The 24,737-nt window shown below is 31.6% G+C and overlaps 2 protein-coding genes and 1 pseudogene across 2 annotated transcripts; all 3 read left to right on the forward strand.

The window, feature by feature from the left end:
• The first annotated feature begins 1,616 nt into the window (after positions 1-1,616).
• LOC142529972 (putative auxin efflux carrier component 1c) lies at positions 1,617-5,595 on the forward strand. The gene is made up of 5 exons (XM_075635705.1): positions 1,617-3,075; positions 4,157-4,427; positions 4,647-4,732; positions 4,829-5,063; positions 5,159-5,595. The coding sequence occupies exons 1-5, from the start codon at positions 1,953-1,955 to the stop codon at positions 5,223-5,225; spliced, it is 1,782 nt and encodes a 593-aa protein (XP_075491820.1). The 5' UTR covers positions 1,617-1,952; the 3' UTR covers positions 5,226-5,595.
• An 11,213-nt stretch (positions 5,596-16,808) lies between these two features.
• On the forward strand, positions 16,809-19,202 carry LOC142528477 (uncharacterized; annotated as a pseudogene).
• Positions 19,203-20,949: 1,747 nt separating this feature from the next.
• On the forward strand, positions 20,950-24,488 carry LOC142529938 (uncharacterized). Its single transcript, XM_075635660.1, has 6 exons — positions 20,950-21,331; positions 22,003-22,095; positions 22,470-22,703; positions 22,953-23,055; positions 23,426-23,655; positions 23,960-24,488. The coding sequence occupies exons 1-6, from the start codon at positions 20,985-20,987 to the stop codon at positions 24,180-24,182; spliced, it is 1,230 nt and encodes a 409-aa protein (XP_075491775.1). The 5' UTR covers positions 20,950-20,984; the 3' UTR covers positions 24,183-24,488.
• Positions 24,489-24,737: the final 249 nt, after the last annotated feature.

A 24,737-nucleotide genomic window follows, 5' to 3' on the forward strand; every position in this document is an offset into this window, starting at 1 on the left:
TATCTGTCACACAACATACGATCCGTGAGATCGTTTAAGACAAATTTTACCATCTTCTACATTGAATACAACTTTCTTCGTAAAAAAATGCGAGGAATATATAATTTATTGTTTATCTAATAAAGTTTTTGAACTTAAAAAAAGGTGATGCGGTTTTCATGGTCTTCATTGGTTGTAGGCTTGTAGCTCACGTACTTTTAACATAAACAAATGGTGAATTTCATTATGTACTTCTTCATAACATAATTTGTTTCATTGCAATAAATGCATCGAACGCGACGAACGTACCAGAATTCAAGCTAGCAATTTATCAATTTTTTAATTAAATTTTTTTAAAAAATATAAAATTTCAAAAAGAATTTTGTTAGTGGCAGCATCAGCCATCAGTGGCACAGTGGACGCTGCCTATAGCTCTGATTATATTGTATATTAACCCCTTAAATAATATATATTTTTGTTTCTTCTATTTTTCAAAAAATAAAATTAATATTTTATATAATTCGAAAATATATTACTCTTAGTAATGAAATTTTAATACAATATATAATTTAATTGATACAATGGTACAAATGATATTTTTTAATATGATTTAATTTTTTTTTAAACTTCTTCAAAATAAAATCAATATCAATAATCTCCTCGTGTTAAGTATTAAATTTTAGTTGTTGATATACAAAAGTATTGTATTTTATTTTATTTTATTTTATTTTAAAAAACAAAATTGATATTTTAAATAATTCAAAAAATATATAAATCTTAATTATGAAATTTTAGTGTAATATATAATTTAATTGGTACAATGATACAAATGATATTTTTTTATATGATATAATTTTTTTTAACTTCTTCAAAATAAAATCAATATCAATCATCTATTCACGTTAAATATTAAATTTTAGTTGTTTATATACAAAAATATTGTATTTGACTTTTTAAAAATAAAATGAATATTTCATATAATTCGAAAATATATAAATCTTACTTATGAAATTTTAGTGGATTATATTATTTAATTGGTACAATATTACAATTTTTTTTAATCATAATATAAATTTTAGTGCAATATTTAATTTAATTCATATAATTTAATGAAAACCAGTGACAGCGGACGCTTACCGATGGGTTTGCAGTAATCTTGCAAAACACTACCATCAACATTATTTTTGAAATTATATATATTTTAAATTAATAATAAAAAACCATCAACCAAGTCAATTTAATATTTCTTGAAGAGTAGGTTTTTTATGAGACGATCTCACGAATCTTTATATATAAGACGAGTCAACCCTATCGATATTCACAATAAAAAGTAATATTTTTTCATATATGACCGAATAAGATATCCGTATCACAAAATACGACCCATGAAACCGTCTCACACAAATTTTTATATTCCTTAAAATGTCAAAATCTCCTACAAATTGATAGTTAAGTAAGATGTTTGTTTAGCTTTTAAACAATTTTTTAAACATTCTATTTTTAGCATATAGAAATAATAATAATAATAATAATAATAATAATAGTGTATCTAATTATTATTTTACACACGCTATGATTCTGCATGCATAAATGTCTCTGAATGTGTAAGAGTTGGCCCCTTTCTTTCGCTTTTCCATGAAAGGACCTCTGCTTTTATTTTCTTTGTCTGCCATTTATTTCCCATTAAATAATTTCACATCGCTTCTTCTGTCCCTCTCTCCCAAACTGAGCCAGAAAATCTGGTCACACCACTGTTTTCTTGATCCCCCACCATTCCATTTTCTATCATAAAACCATTAAAAAGAGCATACTCAGCTCAAGTTCCTGCTGCTCCATTTTCCATATTCGTTGTTGTTTCAAAATCTCCAAGTGGTTGTCTTTCTAAAATCTGAGAAGGGTTTTGCAACTTCTGGGCTAAAAATCCAAGCTTGATAGTTTCTCAACACCCTTTTGGAAAAAAAAGTTGGGAAAAAATGATCACAATCACAGACCTCTACCATGTTCTTACAGCTGTGGTTCCTCTCTATGTGGCCATGATCTTGGCTTATGGTTCGGTAAAATGGTGGAAAATATTCACGCCGGACCAATGTTCAGGAATCAACAGATTTGTGGCGCTATTCGCTGTCCCGCTTCTCTCTTTTCACTTCATCGCCTCCAACAATCCTTACGAAATGAACTACAGATTCATTGCCGCAGACTCTCTGCAGAAAATAATTGTACTCTCTGTTCTTGCCATATGGTCGAAAACCAGCGCCAGAGGATCCTTGGAGTGGTCTATTACTCTTTTTTCAGTCTCCACGTTGCCTAACACCCTTGTAATGGGAATCCCTTTGTTAAAGGGAATGTATGGCGATTTCTCAGGGAGTTTAATGGTTCAGATTGTTGTGTTACAGTGCATAATCTGGTACACTTTGATGCTGTTTTTGTTCGAGTATAGAGGAGCAAGAATGCTCATTTCAGAGCAGTTTCCCGACACTGCAGGCTCCATTATTTCGTTCAGAGTTGATTCTGATATAATTTCTTTAGATGGGAAAGAGCCTTTGCAGACTGAGGCAGAGGTCGGAGAAGATGGGAAGATTCATGTTACTGTGAGGAAATCAACAAGTTCAAGATCAGACATCTTTTCAAGGAGATCCCTTGGTGGCCCACACTCTGGTGGTGTTTCTTTAACTCCAAGACCGTCTAACTTAACCAATGCAGAGATTTACTCTCTGCAATCTTCAAGAAATCCTACTCCCAGGGGCTCGAGTTTTAATCATACCGATTTTTACTCAATGGTGAATGGTAAGAATAGTAGTCCAAGGCAATCAAATTTCGGGAACTTGGGTGGTTTTGAAGAGGAGAGTGGACATATGAATCAAGGCAAGTGTAATGGGGGGTATCCTGCTCCTGCCAGCGCTGGAATATTCTCTCCGGCTGCGGCCGGAGGTGGAGGAAAGAAGAAGGCTAATGGTACTGAAGGTGGTGGTGTTGGTGGTAAAGATCTTCACATGTTTGTGTGGAGTTCAAGTGCTTCACCAGTTTCTGAAGGAGGGATTCATGTTTTTAGAGGAGGCGATTATGGAAACGAACTTAATGTTGGAGCACATCCCAAAGGTATATTGTTTTAAAAAAAATATTTGGACCCTTTTTTTTCTTGGTCAGATTACTACAGTTGAATCTCAAGTTTTTTAATGGTTTGAGTTAATTTCTTTGATTTTGAAAATGAAACGGTTGGAAATTTTAATAAAATTTAGAGTTTGAACGAAAGTTATACTCATGAACGTGGGAGTGTCTTTTGACTCTCCTAATTCTTGAGTTGGTTGTGGCTCGTTATTGTGGATTGTCTTTTGTCTTTCCACATTTTTTGAGATACTTGAAGACCTTTGGTTCTTCATATTCTTGAGTTAATGGGAAGATTTGACTCTTGGTGTGTATTTTGAGCTTATATATGATGAGTTCATTTCTTCATTTCATACACATGATAATCTTTTCTGAATTCTCTTGCATTTCATGTTGTTAGCTTTTCATTTGGCTTCCGTTAAATCTCGGTGATAAAGGAAATGTACGTTTTCAGTTCGTTGTAGTAGTGTCACGTGCTAAGTCACTGCTGTTTGTTCCGTTGTATCCTGGGAAACAGACGTCCAAGACGATCCTCGAAGCACATACAGGAGGGGACGAATCTGTTTTAAGGAAACTGTACATGCTACATGCCTCGGTTTGGTTTTGTTTTCTTTCACAATAGTCATACTGCAAACATCACACTTGTTTCGATTATTGTTTTATCTCTACAAGTTGGTTTCTACGCTACTGTTTTTAGTAATTTTATCTAACAGAAACAGTGCATGAAATTTAATGCTTCTTGTTGGAACTATGTTGAGTACATTTTTTAATGCAACTGCTTTTGTCATTTAGGGAGAGATGCTCTTGTATTTCTATATCTTTTACTATTATTAGCTTCTTGTTGTATTTTTCCGTATGAATTTCCTTCTAGGATGGGTCTTCTGTTCTTTGTTTGTCAACAAAACTGCAACGTCCCTCAAATTTTGGTTTATTTGTCATCTGTTATCACGTGCTTCCCATTCATTTTTATATGATATTATATATTATTTTTGTTCATGAAAATCATCTGCAAACAAGCCTTAGTACCGAACTAGTTCTTATCGACCCATTTTGATGTGCATGGTTGATGATTTAGATTACGACGATTTCGGCCACGATGAATTTAGTTTTGGGAACAAACGTGGTCCGAATGGTCCTGATCGTGAAGGGCCTGTTCTTTCCAAGCTTGGTTCGAGCTCCACTATTGAGCTTAACCCAAAAACGATTGTGGATGCGAAGCCAACTGCAATGCCGCCAGCCAATGTGATGACAAGGCTCATACTGATCATGGTTTGGCGAAAGCTCATTCGGAATCCCAACACTTATTCGAGCCTCTTTGGACTCTCTTGGTCTTTGGTCTCATTCAAGTATATGCACTAACATCCTTTGTCTTATGATGGTGAAGCCAGAATTTTTGCATGATAAGCAAAATCATAATTTGGCACATATACACATATATTCATATAAATCTATATTAGCAGAACTGGTCACTGCTCCGCCTTCCCCTTCCACCTCTGGCTAAGCCATCGGTTTTTATGTACCCTTGTTTTCGTTGGTAAACACATTAAAATTTGTAATTCTCGCAGATGGCACGTTGAGATGCCAGCAATAATTGCCAAGTCGATCTCCATTTTATCTGATGCTGGTCTTGGAATGGCAATGTTCAGTCTCGGTACGTTACAACGAGCGTTCATACATGCATTGTTTTCCGTTCAACTAGATTGTTAATGATAAAGACTAAAATACTAATGTAAAATGGGATTTCTAGGACTGTTTATGGCATTGCAGCCGAGAATGATTGCTTGTGGAAAATCGGTGGCTGCCTTCTCCATGGCAATTCGGTTCCTGACAGGGCCAGCAGTTATGGCTGCCGCTTCGATTGCTGTTGGCCTCCGAGGGGTTTTGCTGCACATTGCAATTGTTCAGGCAGCTCTTCCTCAAGGAATAGTTCCCTTCGTTTTCGCCAAGGAATACAACGTCCATCCAGACATATTGAGCACAGGGTCGGTACAAATATGCTTGTTTGCAACACCAATGCACATCCATTATCCAAACAATTCAAGAGATGTCTAACGCATCTGCATTGCTAATGTTACAGGGTCATATTCGGGATGTTAATCGCCCTCCCGATCACTCTCGTCTACTACATCTTGCTAGGACTCTGAAGAAGCAGCCAGCACAGCAGCAGCACAACAATTAATATAAATCATGAGTGAGCTAACCCCTTTTGCTCAATGCTATTTTTTCGGGATTCTAACTCAAAAGTATCAGCAATCTCGCAGAAAAGTAAATCTAAAGAGGCCATGCAGCATTAGTCTTCGACCAGATTCCCATATTGGTTTAAAACTAAAACGAAAAAAGAAATTAAGAAGGAAAAAAGAACCAGCGGCTGGTGCTGTAGTAATTTATAGTCCTTGCAGTTGAATTTCTTGTTTATTGTCATTATTTGTGCCCTTTATTTACTTTTTGTTCCTTTTTTCACGAAGAAAAGTGAAGCTTGTTTATTGTGTTGAGAATCCCACTATATTTTTATTACTTTTTTCAAAAAGGGTGGGGACTCAAAAATTTTTAACTATTAAGAATGTCGAAGAACGTTTATATTTATAATAAAAAAATAAAATTTTTAAATATACGATTAAATGTATCTTTTAAGAAGTATTTTATAAATAACATCTCATTATCATATATAATATGTTAAAATAAAAGGAATATACGAAAAGAAATACATTTACAAATTATTAGAAGTAAAATGAATCATTATGCAATTTATTTAAAAAGAAATATACAATTAAGCTTCATACAGTTAAAATGCATTTATTTTATTTTCCATACTGAAATATATTTTTCCTTTCCTTTTTATGACTTTTTTTTAAAAAAAAAGAAAAGAAAAATAACAATAACTTCATGACAACGCTATTGTAAATCCACTTAACCTAATCTCTTTTGATGAAAGCATAAATTAATACTACGTAAAGAAATATAAAAGATTACAGAAGTCAAACATATCGACACTTAAAAAGCCTCCTCCCACCCAATATAATTGGATTTTAATGATATTATTATTATTATTATATTAATTAACAAAGTAGATAGTGGAGACACCACACACAATATTTTCCATAATTTCAGAACCGGTTTTTAGGTAAAGTTTTGTTTTCTTCACGGTTTCGGTATCGATGAGTAATTACATTAATAATATTAAAAAAATCACATTATTTGTCATGAATAATTGTACATATAGAATATTATCACAATAGATTTTCATTTAAAATAGATATTACAAATGTATATGTCTATTTAGGACATCTCCAACGACTCTTGGTTTCCTCTGCGTCAAATTTGGCTCAGAACTCCCCTTTATTTTTTAAAATTTTTTGTTTTTATTTATTATAAATATTTATATTAAAGATTATTAATATTATTTAAATAATAATATGATATTGTTATATTATTTTAATAATTAGATATATTTAAATAATAGTATAATATTTATTATATTATTTTAATAAATAGATATTTAATCATAAAAATTAAAATATTTAATTATAAAAATTAATAAATATATTTTCAAATAATTTATAACATCTACCACACAAATATATTGAATAATATTTAAACATTCAAGCACATAACTAAAATAAAAATACGAGTTCGAATTAAGATAATTTAAATGCAAATATAATAAAAGATAAACCAACTAAATCATCAATAATTTGAAAAATCAGATCCAGATCCACATCTTCCAAAATCACCAAAATATTTTCCAAATGCGCTCCCTCATGTCGACGACGTTTTTTATCTCTTTTTTGCATAATTCTTTCTCGTTCGTTTTGAACAATTTGACACATTTCTGGATCGTCAATTGCGCTTAGATCCATGTATAAAACTTTATTCTCCTCCTGAATTTTAGCTAATTTTATTTGTTGTTGACGAATTTATAGTCTTTTTTGCTAATTTTGCAATGCTAACAGCTTAATATCATAATTTTGTTGCATATCCGTAGATCTCTTTTGCAATACATTAATAAGCTCGCGATTTTCTTTCTTCGTCATAGAAATTAATTCTGAAACATTTGCTTTTTTTTTTAAAAAAAAAAATTTGATTGTTCACTCTAAGAGGTCGTTGAGATGAAGTTTCACATACATTCTCATCAAATCTTAAATTAATTGAAAATGAATTTACTGCAGGGGAACCTGATATTGAAGATTATGGTTCTTGAGTATCTGACTGTGATAATCCAAATTTGTGACATGTTGTTTGGATACTGGCATAGCTGCACTGTCATTGGCCGAAAATTTCTCCATATCTTTCATTATAGGCCAAACATGATCAAACTTAAATCATTTAGTGAAATTTTTATCTTGCATCTTCAAATCCTTTGTCATTTTCAACTGCACATAAATATCTTACTCGTATAAAAATAGAATTAGAGTATTCATGTAAATATAATAATAAACTCACAATATCTTCTTCAGATGCGTATAAAAATAGACTTAAAGTTTTCTAACAGCACGGCGGATAACTTGCATGCGACATTACGATAAACTGATATTGCGTAATTGCATGTTATTCCATTTGCCGGCATTGAAAGCTTCTTCAATCCGACTCCAAAATCGTTTTCTGGATTGGTTTATACCGATGATAAGATTTTGCGAAACGTCAAAATACACATGACACATGAGTTTATCTTTTTCAATAGCGTAATTAGTTGTTCGGAAAGTGGAGTCCATTGAATTTCTTTGAACAATGAGATTTTTTGGTTGTAGATTGTAATATTTATGATTTAATAAACCAACAAAAAGTTTATTTATATTGGAAAGGTGACCTATTAGTTATAAGCGCATTTACCAGTACAAACTCATCTATCAGTCAAAATCATATCTACCAAATTCATCTACCAGTCCAAAATGCATCTACCAAACTCACACACATATTTCAAACTCGCATACTAGTAAATAACGTATATACCATTCCAAACTCATCTACCCGTCCAAAATGCATATACCAAACTCATATACCAAAATCACACTCATCTACCAATCAAAGACACATCCATACAATGCAACTATAGTATCATACTTTCATATATATTTTACATTCTTTATAAATTAAAAATGAATCTGTATTCTCTATTTGATGCAAATTCATTTAGCTCATCTTCATTGTCAGATAATAAAAATGATATTCAATTTGTTGAAAAATTTGAAAATAGAAGAAGAGCAATACTGTCAACTTATAGCTCGAGAACAAGATTTAGTTGCTGCTTACATCATCCAACAAGAACAAGAAGTCACACAAGGATGATCAATTCCAGGTCACATAGTCATCCGAAGCGAACGTGAAATTGCTGATCATAAGTTGTTTAACGACTATTTTGCTGAGAATCTGGTCTATAATGAAGCAATGCTCCGACGAAGATTTCGAATGTCTCGAAATCTTTGTCTTCGGATATGTAAAGGAATCACGATGTTTATTTCATACAAAGAAGTGATAGTTTTGGATGGCTCAGGCTATCGACTAGTCAAAAAGCAACTGCTTCATTGAGAATTCTAGCATATGGCTTACCTGCGGATGATAATGATGGATACATTTAAATAGGAGAATCTACTGCAATTCAATGTATCGTCTCTTTCATCGAGCTATAGTGGAAGTTTTTGCGGAGCAGTAATTGAGATCATCTACTTCTAATGATGTTGCTAGACTTATCTACATTGGCAAACAACGAGTTTTTTCTGGAATGTTAGGAAGTCTCGACTGTATTCATTGGAGGTAGAAAAATTGGTCCATGACTTGGGCGGGACAATATGCAGGTTATAGTGGTTCTTCAACAATCATGTAGAAGCGGTAGGTTATTACAATATTTGGATATGACATGCATATTTAGGTATACATGGAATCAATAATGATATAAATATTTTAGAGTCTTCCAGTTTATTTTTCAATCTTGCGCAAGGAATTGCTTCTCCAGCTCATTATACTATTGGAACAAAAGAATATGATACTGGATATTATTTAGCTGGTAGTATTTATCCGAAATGGTTAACTATTGTGCAAACTATCCATGATTCACATGATCCAAAGAAACAATAGGAGGAACGATGTGGAGCATGCATTTGGCATTCTTCAATCACGATTTGCGATTGTGGCATCTCCAGCATGTGGTTGGAAAAAAAATCATTTGAATAATATAATAAAAGCATGTATTATAATACACAATATGATAATCAAAGATGAACGTGATCTTAGTGCACCAATTCAAGATGCTAGGGAAGCACGAAATTCAATGGTAGAAATAACTGTCAATGAGCATATCATATTTCGAGAATTTCTCGCTCGATATAAAAAAAATAAAAGACAAAGACGTTCACTATGCATTACGAAATGTTTTAATTGATAATTTATGAGATGAATATAGTCGTTCAAATATTTGAAGGTGTATTTGTAATATATTATTTAATATAATGTCATATATTAATTTTATTTCAACGATTTTAATTTTTTTTTTCAATTCGTATAATATAGTTTTCTATAATATATTTAAAATAATTAAATTAATCATTTTAGTAATATTATCGAAATTATTAATAATATAATATTAATTATATCAAATATAAATTGTAATTATAATTATATCACTAAATTGAAAAATACACATTTAATAACTAATAAGAAAAAAATTAAATAAATCAAATAAAAAGAATATTTCGAGAATATTTTTTTTAGAGTAAGATTTGAAGTAGATGAGTTCGAGATAAATATTGTATTTAGTGCAAAAATTGCACTATTTTAAAATAGAGTTGCTTTAAAATAGAGTTTTTGGTTGAGATGAACTTATGTTATGTTATTTGATATCGATACGACCCTAAATCCAACCCGACTTGGAGTGTTGTAGCCTTTAATCAAAGTGATTGGTCCATGATAAGACAATCAGGACTAAGGTAGAATGTTTACACCGGAAACACTTTTGGTGTCCTCTAACATTTTTTCATTTGCACGCGATTTAGCTCAGCCACTGTTAGCTCGGCCTTATTCAGGTCGGTCACCTCTCGATATAGACGTCTCTACTTAGATAATATTAAAACTACAAGAAAGATGAAAGTATTTAGCTCACCAAACCAAAATCAAGTTACATGAAATTTTTTATATCATCATATACGAATAAAAGTAACTCGTTCAAAATTATTTTCTAGCAATCCAAACAAATTTAACTCATATAAATAATAATAATAATAATAATAAAACTAATTATCATCTATAGAAATTAAAATAGAATATTCTGAAAATAAAGGTAATCATTAGTGGGAATCAAATTGATTACAACTGTCTTAATCAAAGAAGACAAATGGCTTATGTCTTTAATTGACATTAATCCAAGTGCTTAACTTTAATTATGTTCATGTTTTTCACGGATCGTACGTAGTACTTCGCAGAATGTAATCGAACTTTGATGTGATTTGTTGGCTAATCATATGATTATTGCGGCATATTCAAACACAATCCATAAAAGTTATCGTGGAAAACAAATTTTTTTAAAAAAATCATCATTTATTTCAAATTTATGTTCGTAAATGTAAAAAAACAAGGTCATGTTTGGATTGATTGATTTCAAATTCATGGATTTCAAATATATTTTTGTAGCTCAGAGAATGAATATAAAAAACTTTAAATACACATCTTAATTATTTATATAATGTTTAGTGTTAGTTAGGACTGATTTCTTTTCTCAATAATGAATGTGAAATTCATTCTGCTTTGTTTTACAATTGTATAAATAAATAAAATATGAATTTAGGATTTTATAAAATGTTTTATTGTTAACAATATAATTGAAATCCTGTCCAAATTCAAGCTAAGTTTTCTTTATATTTAACTGTTCAAACATAATTTTATTTGGTCAATGAAATGAAGAAAACAAAAAGTGAAGGGATGAATCATATTTATTGATAAAAAAAATTATCTTGCATTTTCGTACAAATTTTCAATGAAAAATTTATTTTAAAATGGTATATTGATGTTTGTGTCGGAATTTAAAATGTTAGGAGTTAAACGTACAAATCATGACTAGGCTTAATAATAACACTCACTCCATCCCAGTACTTGAAAAGTAAATTTTAGGAAAAAAATTTCATATTTTATTTTTATTTAATGAATATTTTAATACAATAAAAACTTATTGAAAGTAATTAACTAATTTAATGATGTGGTATAATGAAAAAAGAGAATATAAAACAATATCAAATATGAAAATTGAATCATATATTTAGGGCGTATGTCTCTTGTGAGACGGTCTCACGAATCTTTACGGTGAGACGAGTCAACCCTATCGATATTCACAATAAAAAGTAATATTCTTAGTATAAAAAGTAATACTTTTCATGAATGTCCCAAATAAGAGATCCGTCTTACAAAATACGACATGTGATATCGTCTCACACAAGTTTTTGTTATATTTAGGATGAACGAACAAATTATGATTTTTATATTTGAAATGGAAAGAGTATGTCATATTTCTTTTTTTTGTTCCCAAATATATATCCGTATTTAACAAATTCCTTCTATTTTTTTGGCTAATATATCCGTAGTTAATTTGAGATCTTGTAATCAAATAACTATTGAATGTAAAAACTAATTTATATAAACAATCATTAAATATGAATAAGACTCAAAAATTGTTTGTTAATTAATATTTCTAATGAATTTAGTAATACATGTGAAAAATAAATAAATCTATATAACTGGAGCGAGGTAGTAATATGTTTCGCATATAATTAAATTTTGATTATATTATGTCTCATGTGAGACTGGACGATTTGATCCATACATACAGTAAAAAGTAATATTTTTAACATAAAAATAATATTTTTTCTTAATCAAATAAGGTTGGAGAAATATATAACAATTTTATATGAGTTTTTTTATTAAAATGTTTATTAAAGAAATTGTAAAAATAAAAGTTTTGCATCATAAAAAAAGTTTTAATTTTATAATATCTACTTGAATAATGAGTGGATTCTTTAGATCCCCAATCTCCAGAATTAAAGAGGGGACAAAGTAGCGTACGTAGGCAGGCGGGCGGGTCAGGATGTAGGCGACGCGCATTCAGTCAATTGTCGGGTCGTGCTTCGCGCCAATATTGTCTCGTAGTTTATTAAGTTGTAATATAAAACTAGTGTGGCTCACCACGTGACCTTTTTAAAATTCGAAAAAATGAGTAGGTCGAGACGGTTTAACGAATTTTTATCTGTGAGACATGTAACCTTACCGATATTAATAATAAACAATAATACTCTTAGCATAAAAAGTAATATTTTTCCATTCCAGTTCACTCCTTTTGGTCTCAAGTTATGTGTTAGGTTTGACAATTTATTCTTGGTTTACAGGCTACAAGGATAATTTAGATTTACGACATGTAATTTATCGACACACATTTTATGTTATGAAAATAAATATAAATACTTTTATGAAATATATATCATTGCATAATCTTCTTACCAGGTATTTATCATTTAGGCCATTCAATAATTGAAGGCCCAATTCAAAAGCCCAGTACTCATAAAACAAGCCCATACATGAGTGCAATCAATGAAGCCCATATCTCGTAATTTACACATTGTTCGTCATATATTTGCTTGATGCCTCGGTTTTCTATACTTGTCCATCTCTCGAGGTTAAGTTTGGAGGGATTAATTTAATTTTCACATTATATTTTAAATCAAATTATATAAAAATAAAAATACACCTATTTCAATAAATAATTTTTATAACAATTTCAAGTGCATTTAAAAATTAAATATTATAGACGTAAAAGATGAACATCAAAATTTTTAATTTTTTTGTAGCCACAAATATATTTGGATTTGGGCTATGGAATTTAGGCTTATAAAACTAAAATCAATACATCCTTCCAAATAGAGTATATGATCAATCATATTTGGATTAGAGTCGTCAATTTAGGTTGGGCTCGTCAGTTCAGTCCGCCCCGCCCCGCCCCGCAATTTAAGTGGGTTGGGTTCAAATTTTTTCAATCCATTTAAAGAGACATATCTAGATGGGTCAACTCATGCGGTTAGTGGGCACAAGCGGGCTTGGGTTGGCTCGCAGGCCCAGAAAGATTTTTTTACATTATAGATATATATTGATATATGTATATTTTAATTAATATTGTGATTGTTTTGTATTAATTACTTTGTATAAAACATACACGTGTGAAATCGATAATTATAAATTTTATTGATATTTTTATAAATATTTATTTATGAAATGAAATGAACTTTTAATTAATTATAATAATTTTTTATTTATTTAATTTTTGTGGGCAGTCCCGCCTAACACGCAACCCACCTTGGGTTGGGTTGCGTTGGGGATTTCTATCCCACCGGCCCACCATGCTAAATGGCGGGTTTTTGGCGGGGAACAAGGGTCGCCTGGTTTGACAGCTGCAATTTGGATCGACAGCTTCCAAATAAAATAATTGTGTTGAGTTGTAATTCTTTATTTTGGTGATAACAAAAAATGCTTTGTTGTTAAAGGATCCAGAAGCCGTGGACCAAAGCTCAAGTAGTCCAATCGAATTGTTTACAACTGGATCTTTCAAGATTGAATCACAGTTCAACCGAACTAGATTACTTTGTGCTACAACATGATATTATCCGGTTCAACCGGACGCTGCATGTTTCGGTGCTTTTGGATTAGAACAGAACTTCATAAATTCCAAATATATCCTACCTACTACTTCTTGACCAATCAGCCACAAGAAACAAACACAATCCCTTAACCAGAGAATGTCTATCGATGAGACAGAAAGGTGTTCCGGTCTTTTATCTCATGAGATCAATTTTACATAGCCATCGGTCACTATTTTTGGCAGGGCGCCAATAAATTATTAAATATAATGTATTATGATTCAAGAATGAATGGAGATTAAGTTATTTTTGCAGCAAAAGAATTAGAATGTTGCAAAGTATGGAGCATTAGAATCAATATCAACTAAAAATTGAGAGTGCCTTCATTTATTGGAAGATCAATGAACAAATTACAACCTTTCAATCCCTCAAATTTCTCAAGTTTTCCGAGCACACTTATTTGAATTGATCTTTATTCGCCCACGATCCCCCTCATTCATGTTCATTACAGATTATCAAAGATCAAATTAGGCCTTCTTGCAACTTCTCAAACCGCTGTTTAATTACTGCCGATAATTGTTTTGAATATAAGATTTATTTACTTAAAGTTGTTATATAGTTATTTAAGCGAAATTAGGAGTTTCAATTTCGATAAGAGATAAGTCCTAAATTGAAATGGATTGTACAAACCATTGTAAACCAAAGTCTTCTAGTACATTTATTTCTAAGTGAAAGAAGAAGAAACATAAAAAGATCTAACATTCGAACTTCCATAAAATTTTCCATGTTGCTTTAATTACCACACTTATCTTTATCCGCTTCATCTTGTTAAAAACTTAATATGTTAATTATATCATTATTCAAATCTAGTCGGACCATTCTACAATTTGAAAAAAAACATTTTAAGTGGTCATGCCGCATTTGTTCATTGACAAAAAGACTTTTACAGTTAACAATTGTTGAATCCGATTTGATATGTATATCAAACTTAAATATTTTGAAAGGAACTTCAAAAGTATATTCTTCTATCTAAACTCATTTACGATCCTAACAAATTGCAAATACATTATTCAAAATTATAGTATTTTTAATTGTAATTTTATAAAAATAATTCTCAATTTAGTCTCTCGCTTTATGTCTTCGTCCTTGAAGATTCCTTTATTAATTTTCTAAATTCATATTACCAATTTAAGATTTTACCTTTCTAGATGATAAGATGTTGCTTGGTTTATTTCTAGATGATAAGATATTGCTTGATTTATCTATAGATATTATAGGATTTGTTTTTAATATGATATTTATCTCTAAGATATTTTATCCTTGTTTAAAAGAATTTTATCCTTAATGAAATCTTGTTTCCATATTTTATAGGACTCTTTTATGAAATTGTTTTTAGGTCAAGCATTGCATATAAATATGGAGTGCTTCACGACCGCGTGAGGGGGTTCGATAGAAGAGCTTTTCGTAGAGTAGAAATTACGAGATTTCAACATATATTTGCTATGAAGTTTTTCGTGTGATCGGTTCATCACTTTGTGCAGTTGCTGGAGTTTTTCTGAGCATATATAGAGTTCAGGGCTGAAGATTTTCATGTGAAGAGTTTGTGTGATTGATTCACATAATTGTTGTATTGCTGATTGGTGTTGACGACATTCAAAGAACAACAGTGGATGGAGTGTTGGGTGAAGAATGGTTTCATCTGGTTTTAAGCAATACGTTTTTTGTTTTATGTATCTAGTATTTGGTTTGAGTTTTTGATGCATTTTAATTCCTTGGGATTGTTAAGGAATTTGGTTTTGTTTATTTCATTAGTATTGTTTTATGTAAACAATTTACATATTTTATAGTGAATTTTTGTCATGAGCAATTGTACAAATATTCGTACTTGTGCATAATTTAATCCATCTTGTTCTGGTTATTAAAGTTTACGTGTATGCTAAATAATTAATTTTCGCTGCATGTTGTGTGCTGATGTTAACAACACCAGAACACAACAATAACTTATGATACACACATCATAATTTATTTTCTGTTCGTTTTTTTTTATTTTATCAACAACAGCCTTCTTAGTCCTGATTTCGTTTCCCCGTTTTTTCAATTGACCCGATTTATTCCTCTCATAGTGTCAAATTTGTTATTAAAATAGACAGAATGGAGGCATGTGATAATCACATGAATTTTGTTTACCCGTGCTACCATAGAAGCCATCTTATTTTATTTCCCAAAATCGATTTTCATTTGGAAATCCTAAGCTCTATTCATCCCTTCCCAAACACACTCATGAAAGTTATGAAAGAATCGATTTTCATTTGGTTAATATTGATGAATATGTTGGGAAACGCTCCTTCTTGAATATTCATATCGGTACATTATTGTTCATGAAATAACTTTGGTTGATGACAAGGGTGAAGCTTATTAAGGCTGCCCACACTGGACCAAAAAAAATTAATAGCATTTATAAATGTGGGATGCCCCACATTGGGCAAAAAAAAAAAATAGTATTTATAAATATTAGTGGGTCAATTTTTTTAAAAAAAGCCCTCTAAACAATTAATTGAAAACATACAGTTCCTTCGGCTAGAAGCCTAGAATTATACTGTCGAGAAAACTGAAAAAGTCTTGGATTTGGGTCAAAGCAGATGGCAGGAGACAACAAATGCTAGGGGCGAAGAACGCTTCAATAATTGATTAGCTTTAATTACGTGGAGTTAGGTATAAATTCAGAACTTTTAATTTTATGCTTTAATTTCATTTTATTTTCTTATAATTTCAAAAATGTTGTTTGTTATCTTAATATTTGTTCGATGTTGTTTTTCCCCTATTTAGTGTGTTCCATTTGTTCCTAATTTGCGCCTCTAACACTTTTATGTAATCTATTGGTTGTTATTTAATACTATGGTGATAGATATTGATTATGATTTATATGTTGATAGCTTTGTAATTGTTTCAACATTGTATTTTCCCATCATCTTGGCACATTTTGTGAAGTATTAAACTAGAAAAACATTACATAAAAAAATGTAACGACTTTTAAAAAAAAATCAATGTGAGTTGTTTTATAAATATATATATATAGCTAAACATATTATAATTTTTTTTTATTTTATGAGGAAATCAATATTTACCATGCATAGATTTTTTAAAAGAAAAGATCCAGAACCAGAAGTACAAAACATTGGAGATGTTAGGGTTGAAGAATTCGATTTCTCACAACTACCAGCAGATCCTGGACTTAGGACTCCAATTTGTGAATATAATGTTAATATTAGGGATCAAGTTCGAAGAGCATATTTGCAAAAAGGTCCATGTCAACCTTCAAGCTATGAATTTCCAAAGAGAAAATTTGGAGTAAGCCAATGTAGACGGTTCAATCCTTCATGGTTTAATGAATTTGGTGATTGGTTGGAGTATAGTGTAGAAAAAGATGCTGCATATTGTTTGTATTGTTATTTCTTCAAGACAACTAAGGGAAAACAAGCGGAAGGGGAGGCTTTTGTTAATGAAGGATTCACAAATTAGAAGTGTAAAGATATGTTAAATATTCATGTTGGCCAGCATGACAGCGAATATCATAAAGTTCGAATGAATTGTGAAGCTTTGATGAATCAAGATGAGCACATTTAATCAGTTTTGTACAAACAGTCAAAGCAAATACGGAATGATTATCATATCCGTCTCAATGCTTCAATTGATTGTATTAGAGTTTTGTTGCGACAAGGGCATTCATTTCGAGGTCACGATGAAACTGAAAGTTCTCTTAATCCAGGTAACTTTCTTATCCAATTGTAATTTTTAGGTGCTCATAATAAAGAGATTAATGATGTGATATTGAAAAATGCTCCTAAAAATTGCAAGTTGACATCACCTGATATTCAGAACAACATAGTGAGTGCTTGTGCCACTGAAACGATTAATGTTATTATCAGAGATGATGATGATTCGTTGTTCTCTATTTTAGTTGATGAATCTCGTGATGTTTCAACAAAGGAGCAAATGTCAGTTGTTATCCGTTATGTGGATAGTAGTGGACATGTAAATGAACGTTTTATCGGGATTGAACATCTTACCAGTACTACATCACTCTCACTTAAAGCTGTTATTGATAAGATGTTTTCTAGATATAATTTGAGCATGTCTAAGTTGAGAGTACAAGGTTTTGATGGAGCAAGTAATATGCAGGGTAAATTTAATGGTTTAAAAGCACTCATTTTAAAGAAGAACACATGTGCATTTTACATACATTGTTTTGCCCATCAGCTTCAACTAGCTCTTATAGCTGTGGCCAAGAAAAATCTTCCGATTTCTAATTTCTTTCGTGTTGTTGGTGATGTGTTAAATATTGTTGGAGCATCTTGCAAAAGTTCTGATCTTCTTCGAGAGAAATATTCAGATTTTATTGTCGAGGCATTGGAGAGGGTGAGATTTCAAGTGGCCGGGGACTTAATCAAGAAACTACCCTTCAAAGTGCTGGGGATACACGTTGGGGGTCACATTAAAATTCTTTGATAAGCTAGATTTCCATGTTCTCTGCTGTCATTGATGTGCTTGAAATAATTTCAGAAGATGATTCCAGTTCTCCTGATAAAAAAACCGAAGCATTTAATTTATTGGAGTCAGTACTTTTATTTGATTTTGCATTCAATCTACACTTGGTGAAACATGTCTTAGGAATTTCGAGTGAATTGTCGACATCATTGAAAAAAAAAGATCAGGACATTGTGAATGCAATGGATTTGGAACAAATATGGAAACACCGACTCCAAAAATGAGAGATCATGGTTGGGATTCATTTTTAAAAAAGGTTCACCGGTTTTGAGAGCAACATTACATTGATGCTCTCAAAATGGATGATATGTTCACACGTTGGGCACCACGTGGTCGTCCCCATTGTAATCCACCAGAAATGACAAATTTGCATCATTATCGTGTGGATTTATTCTATGGTGTTATCGACATGCAACTTCAAGAGTTAAATGATCGTTTCTCAGAGGCATGTACAAAGTTACTCCTTTGTGTAGCTTGTTTGTGTCCACAAAACTTGTTTTATGCTTTTGACAAGAAAAAATTAATGCAACTAGCTGAATTTTATCCACAAGATTTTTCAAGATTTGATCTCCTCGCACTTGATGATCAACTTGAAACTTATATATATGATATGCGTTCTAACAAAGCATTTCAAGGATTGAAAGGACTTGGTGATCTTTCAGAGAAGTTAGTTATGTCAAAGAAAAATATGGTGTACCCATTGGTTTATAAGCTTTTGACATTGACATTAATTCTACCAGTTGCAACGGCGACAGTAGAGAGGGTGTTTTCTGCCATGAGAATTGTGAAAGACAGGTTGCGCAATCGAATGAGTGATGATTGGATGAATGATAGTCTCATTGTCTATGTAGAGAAAGATATATTTCTGACTGTTGATAGTGAATTTATTGTAGAAAGGTTTCAAAATATGAAGACTCGAAAAGAACAATTGTAAGGTAGTTATTTTGTGATGTTTTATGATTAAAAGATTTTTTTGTTTTATTACTTATAGCATATCATAGCCTACACTGAATTAAAATTCTAACTCCGTCCCTGGTTGATGATGTCATTTTTTTAAATAAATAGTTGATTAATATTATTTTATAAATTTTTCTTGTTAAACCGTCGAAGCTATTTTTTTTTTCTTTTTTATGAAAATATTCCAATTAAATTCGCAAAACATTATGAAGTATATTTGGTTTTACTGTTAATTTCTTGTAGCATTCTATTCTAGTTTGTGGTTTAATTTGAAAAATAGTAAAATATTAACTGTATTATTCAGATTTAGTTGTGGTTGTTAAGGTCACCAGTGGACCAAATGATCGATTCAAAACACTCCTAATTAACCAACAGATGAAAATTTTAGATACAACAAACTAAATGGTTGCACATCGTGAAATCAGAAGCCAACTCAGCCGAGGAAGACTTTAGGACCCAAATATCACGAGGTGGAAAAATCGAGTTTCACGCTATAGAAAAAGTCACTATTCATGTTTTTCACAATCGGATCAGTGATCGAATCGATATATTTTAACAAAATAATTCGACCGATCAGATCTAAAAACTTTTATATCATATAAAATAATAATATAATATATTTTAAATTCTAAATATATTAAATGTATATATCAATTATAATAAAAAGATATATTTATCAATGTTTATAATCTAAATAGTATCCATATAATCAAATATAATTATATCTAGCTTTTTTAGGAAAAAATTAAATCAAAATAATATCTGATATTATTAAAAAAATATTTATAATAAAAGAATTCAAAATCTAAATAATTATATATATTTGTTAAAAATAAGAAAATAATCATATTATAATTTTTTTTAAAGAGGTGAACCGGTCAGATCGGTTTGACATTAAAAATGTTATTAGACTTAGTCTGGACCGGTTCTTGATGGAACTGGTTTGGTTTTTTTAAAAAAATTTCGTCAATCAGCCTCTACACTTGTTCATATATAGTGGACTTCAGCATTCTTCCCTGTCTTCAAGTCATGAAGGTTCTTCATTAAAATAAATCGAGTCAATTGAAAAATAGGAGACGAAATCGGGATTCATACATAAAACGAGAGATTAAATTGAGAATTGTCCTAATTTTTGTCATATATGATGTCATGTAACTCGTTATCTTTAATTTTTAGTAATTTTTTTCCTGACGTGGTTTTAACGTATGCCATCGATGTTTAAAAGGATAGAAATATTAAAATTAAAATTTAACAATACAAATGATCAAAATCACAAAAATACAAATGTAAAAGACTGACATTATTATTTTCTTTATTTTTTTATAACTGACATAGATACCAGATTTGCGGATTCCAAGTACATGTTGTTTCTGTTCAAATAATGATGCAAGCGAGTCAAACTAACTCATTAGTATCTCATGACCGTCGAGTTTATCATTTGTCCAAGCTCGTTTTAATAGTTTTTACTTGAGTAACAACTATATGATATCTATTCAACAGAAGATTTATAAAATAAAGAGTTTTTGTTAACATAAATACACAATTTTAACCTTAAAATTATGCTACAAATATTTTCGAGTTTTTTAATCACGAACTCAAGTAACTCGAAATTTTCACTTGTCGAATTCGAACTTGAAATTAAATATTTAATCGATTTGTAATTTATAAAATTTAAATTAAGTCGAGTTCGAATAGACTCCGGCAAAAGTTATTTAATATAAAAGTATTAAGAAAAGCATATACAAATTAAAATAAAAAAGAAATCTATTTCCTTGACGAGCCTTCCCCAATAAATTGAAAATGCTAAAAACCCCAACTCCTCCCATGGCGATCCAAAAAACCCATCAGAAAGCAAAATCAACAAAGCCCAGATCTCCAATCCTCGTATTCACAGCTTCAATCGCATGCATTGCGTTGTTGTACCTTGCTTCATCTCTAGTCTCCACTGATGGGTTCTCCTTCTCCTCTTCTAGAAGCTCGCAGAACATTGTAAATAACCCCAATGATCGTCACAATATGCACGATAAATATTTGTACTGGGGAAGCAGAATCGATTGCCCTGGAAAACACTGCGACACTTGTGCGGGTTTGGGTCATCAGGAATCCAGTCTGAGGTGTGCAATTGAAGAAGCCTTGTTTCTGAAAAGGTATGTAATATGATATACATCCCTTCATTAATCTTCTATGGATATGTGGCAACAAGATTGAACCTTTTTATTATTTGGAATGGTGGGTATTGTAGCAGATTATAAATTTTTTGATTGTTTTGTGGAAGTAACTGGTAATAGCGCTTGTAACTCTATCTTAGGTATGCTGTGAAACTAGCGAGATTTGCTAATTCTTGGAAGTTCTGTTTTTTAGTGTATTTAAACATGACCTTTTTTTTTCCCTGCAAATCTGGCAATACGAAGATGTGAATTTTGATCTGGGATTTAATGGGAGGAGGCTGTGAACGGTAATTAAATTATAGTTATTTACGTGGATGTCAGAAATCCATGTTATAATTCTAATGTCGTGGTATTTGTGATTTTTGAGTTTAATCCATTATCCACAATTGGCTGCGACTTTGTGCTCCGGTAACCAGAAAAAAATAGTTTTGGCTCATCTCTTCCATTTCTTTTTTAGACAAAATGAATTGTCTTGGGCTCGGGTCATGGTTTTTAAGATTCAAATCTCAGACATTTGGCTATCACGTGTATGAGAGTTAGATTTTATACAACTTATTGCGAACTGATATTCCTATTTCAATTTTAATTTGTACTTGCTTTAAGTTTTATCAGAATTATTTATCTTTGCACATTTCTGATCCTGGTTGCAGGACTTTTGTAATGCCTTCTAGGATTTGTATAAATCCAATACACAACAAGAAAGGGATTCTTCACCAGTCTGGAGATATGGTTGCAGAGGACAAGTTAGTTTTTTCCTATTCTGCTACAGATACTACATTGTACAGAGCAGTATACCACTGTTTCGACGTGTAGATTGTGTATTGAAATTGTTCTCAAGTATTTTGATCAGATTTTGTTTGAGTATTGTTGGTTCAAATATCATTGGGACTGATAAGTTCTTAATTGGATGCATTTTTATATTTTCCACTCTCTGAATCGAACACATGCAAAATTCTTGTTATTTGATGTGAAAGTCGATGATTTTTGTTTGGGCTTTTAAATAATACGGGAAAAGAAATCTACTAAATTTTTTAGCCGAGATAGCAAAAATACAAGGACTCGGCATTGGTTTGTAGCTGCCACTGGTTATTTTAAATGATTTGTTTTCGTTTGCTAGGTGGGATGCTAACACATCTGCTATGGACTCTTTGTATGATTTGGATCTCATATCTGTTACAGTACCTGTGATTTTGGATAATTCAAAATCTTGGCATCATGTCCTTACAACAAGCATGAAATTGGGTTCTAGAGGGATATCACATGTACAAGGAGTCAGCCGGACTGATCTCAGAGACAAAAGTTTGTATTCAAATCTTTTGCTTGTAAATCGGTCTGCAAATCCTCTATCATGGCAAGTATGCTATTTATAGTTTCATCTATCCGCGTTCTTCTTTTCCTGTTATTCGGCTCTACGAGTATTCATAATTATTTTCCCTTGGCTAATTAAATTGGCAACAACTTAAATCAACTATAAAAACTCAAATTTTCAACCCGTATTGGAAAAATTTTGTTTGGCATTAACCCGTGTTTCCTTCAATACTTGATAAGTTCTTGAATCTTGATAGCTTTCGTGTAGGTATTAATCATGATACTCATTCAGGTTCATGGAGTGCAAGGATCGGAATAATCGTAGCTCAGTTTTACTGCCATATTCATTTCTTCCTTCAATGGCAGCAAAAAAGTTACGAGATGCAGCAGAAAAGGTAATTAAAACGCCTTAGTGCTTTTGCTGTCTATCAACTTTTGTGGACGCCAATTGCTTTCATTAGCTATGGAAACGGAATTTTTTTGAAGAAAGATCATAAAATGTGCCAGATATTGCGAGGAAAATTGCTTATCCCAGAGAAGAAAATAAATCAAGATCTACGTAAGTAATATTGGTAACTAGATGCTGAAAAACCTTTTCCATGACTGAGATTATGTTATGCTGTCAATGAAGCCATTTGCCAGTCACTAATCAGGATGTTACAACTCTGCTCGTTATGTTACATTTATTTACATTTTTGTCATGTGATTTTACTATTAGGATGCTTTATACTTCATGCTATCAACTTCGGATGCATGTTCATGCAGATCAAGTCCCTTCTTGGAGACTACGATGCTATCCATGTTCGCCGAGGTGATATATTGAAAACTAGAAAGGACAGATTAGGGATTGAGAGGACCTTACATCCTCGTATCGACAGAGATACACGTCCCGAGTTTATCCTTTGTCGAATTGCGAAATGGGTTCCTGTTGGACGAACCATTTTCATCGCCTCCAATGAAAGGACTCCGGGCTTCTTTTCACCTTTGGCTTTGAGGTTTGTGACTTAAACGCCTTTAGAATATGATGTTTGTTGGACTTTAATTTTTAATGAAGTCTTTAAAATGTGAAATTTAGAATTCAAAAAATATGGTTCTTAAGCTTTTTCTTCAACATACAAAAATAGATTACTATTACATGCTCAGGCAAAATTACTCCTTACTTTTTTAAAGAAAAACACTTAAAAAGGTCGTAATTAATTTAATTGTTTTTTAAAGGTAACCTCTATACACAGACTAGCACTTATATGCATGTAAACTATTTTGTTTTACTATCTTGATTCTTATATCATCTATCGGCAGGTACAAATTAGCCTATTCATCGAACTATAGCAGCCTGTTAGATCCATTGATTGAGAACAATTACCAATTGTTCATGGTTGAAAGGCTTGTCATAATGGGAGCTAAAACGAACATTAAAACATATAAAGAAGAAGATTCGGATCTCAGCCTTACAGATGATCCGAAAAAGAATACGAAGACGTGGCAAATTCCTGTTTACACCAAGGATGGAGAAGAATGCTGATTCTTTGAGTTAGCAGATTGTGGATTTTATCTGAATTGTTTACTCGTGCTGGTCTCAACGTCTCACCATGCAGTGTAAGGAGGTTTCTACTGCTATAAATGAACGATACAGCGATTCTGAGCGAGTAAATCATGACTTAGAAGGCAAAGATGTTCTTGGAGGTGCTGCGGCGGCGGCTTTTAAGGGACTTGAATGGAATTGTATCAGCTAAGAATGTGCTTGTTTCAATTTTTTTTCCCTTCCAATTCTGTGCTTCTGACGGCATCAACCAATGAATTTTCGATGAATATAACCAATAGTTTGCTACTGGTCGAGCAGCACCGAACTGACATTGATATTAACTTCAGCCAAAAAGAAAATGAAATTTAATATTAAATTTCTAAAAAACTCGTATTAATTTCATCGAGTCACCCCTGCAATTGATAAATCTTAGGCCCGCTCCCTATCCTAGAGTGCCCGAATTTACACTGTGAACTAGTCTAAAGTTGATCACTATTATTCCAAAGTGCAGTCTGGCCAAAGGTGTCTCCATTTTTCAATCTCTTCATTCTTGCA

This window comes from Primulina tabacum, chromosome 16 (assembly GCF_025594145.1).
Source record: "Primulina tabacum isolate GXHZ01 chromosome 16, ASM2559414v2, whole genome shotgun sequence".
NCBI lineage: Eukaryota > Viridiplantae > Streptophyta > Magnoliopsida > Lamiales > Gesneriaceae > Primulina > Primulina tabacum.

What these genes read in the sequence shown, in the direction of transcription:
- LOC142529938 (XM_075635660.1), top strand. Translation starts at nt 20,985, where the DNA reads ATGCTAAAAACCCCAACTCCTCCCATGGCGATCCAAAAAACCCATCAG. An exon ending in TCTGCAAATCCTCTATCATG is followed by an intron (nt 22,704 to 22,952) that starts GCAAGTATGCTA and finishes ATACTCATTCAG; the next exon opens with GTTCATGGAGTGCAAGGATC. An exon ending in TACGAGATGCAGCAGAAAAG is followed by an intron (nt 23,056 to 23,425) that starts GTAATTAAAACG and finishes ATGTTCATGCAG; the next exon opens with ATCAAGTCCCTTCTTGGAGA.
- LOC142529972 (XM_075635705.1), top strand. Translation starts at nt 1,953, where the DNA reads ATGATCACAATCACAGACCTCTACCATGTTCTTACAGCTGTGGTTCCT. An exon ending in AATGGCAATGTTCAGTCTCG is followed by an intron (nt 4,733 to 4,828) that starts GTACGTTACAAC and finishes TGGGATTTCTAG; the next exon opens with GACTGTTTATGGCATTGCAG. An exon ending in CCAGACATATTGAGCACAGG is followed by an intron (nt 5,064 to 5,158) that starts GTCGGTACAAAT and finishes CTAATGTTACAG; the next exon opens with GGTCATATTCGGGATGTTAA.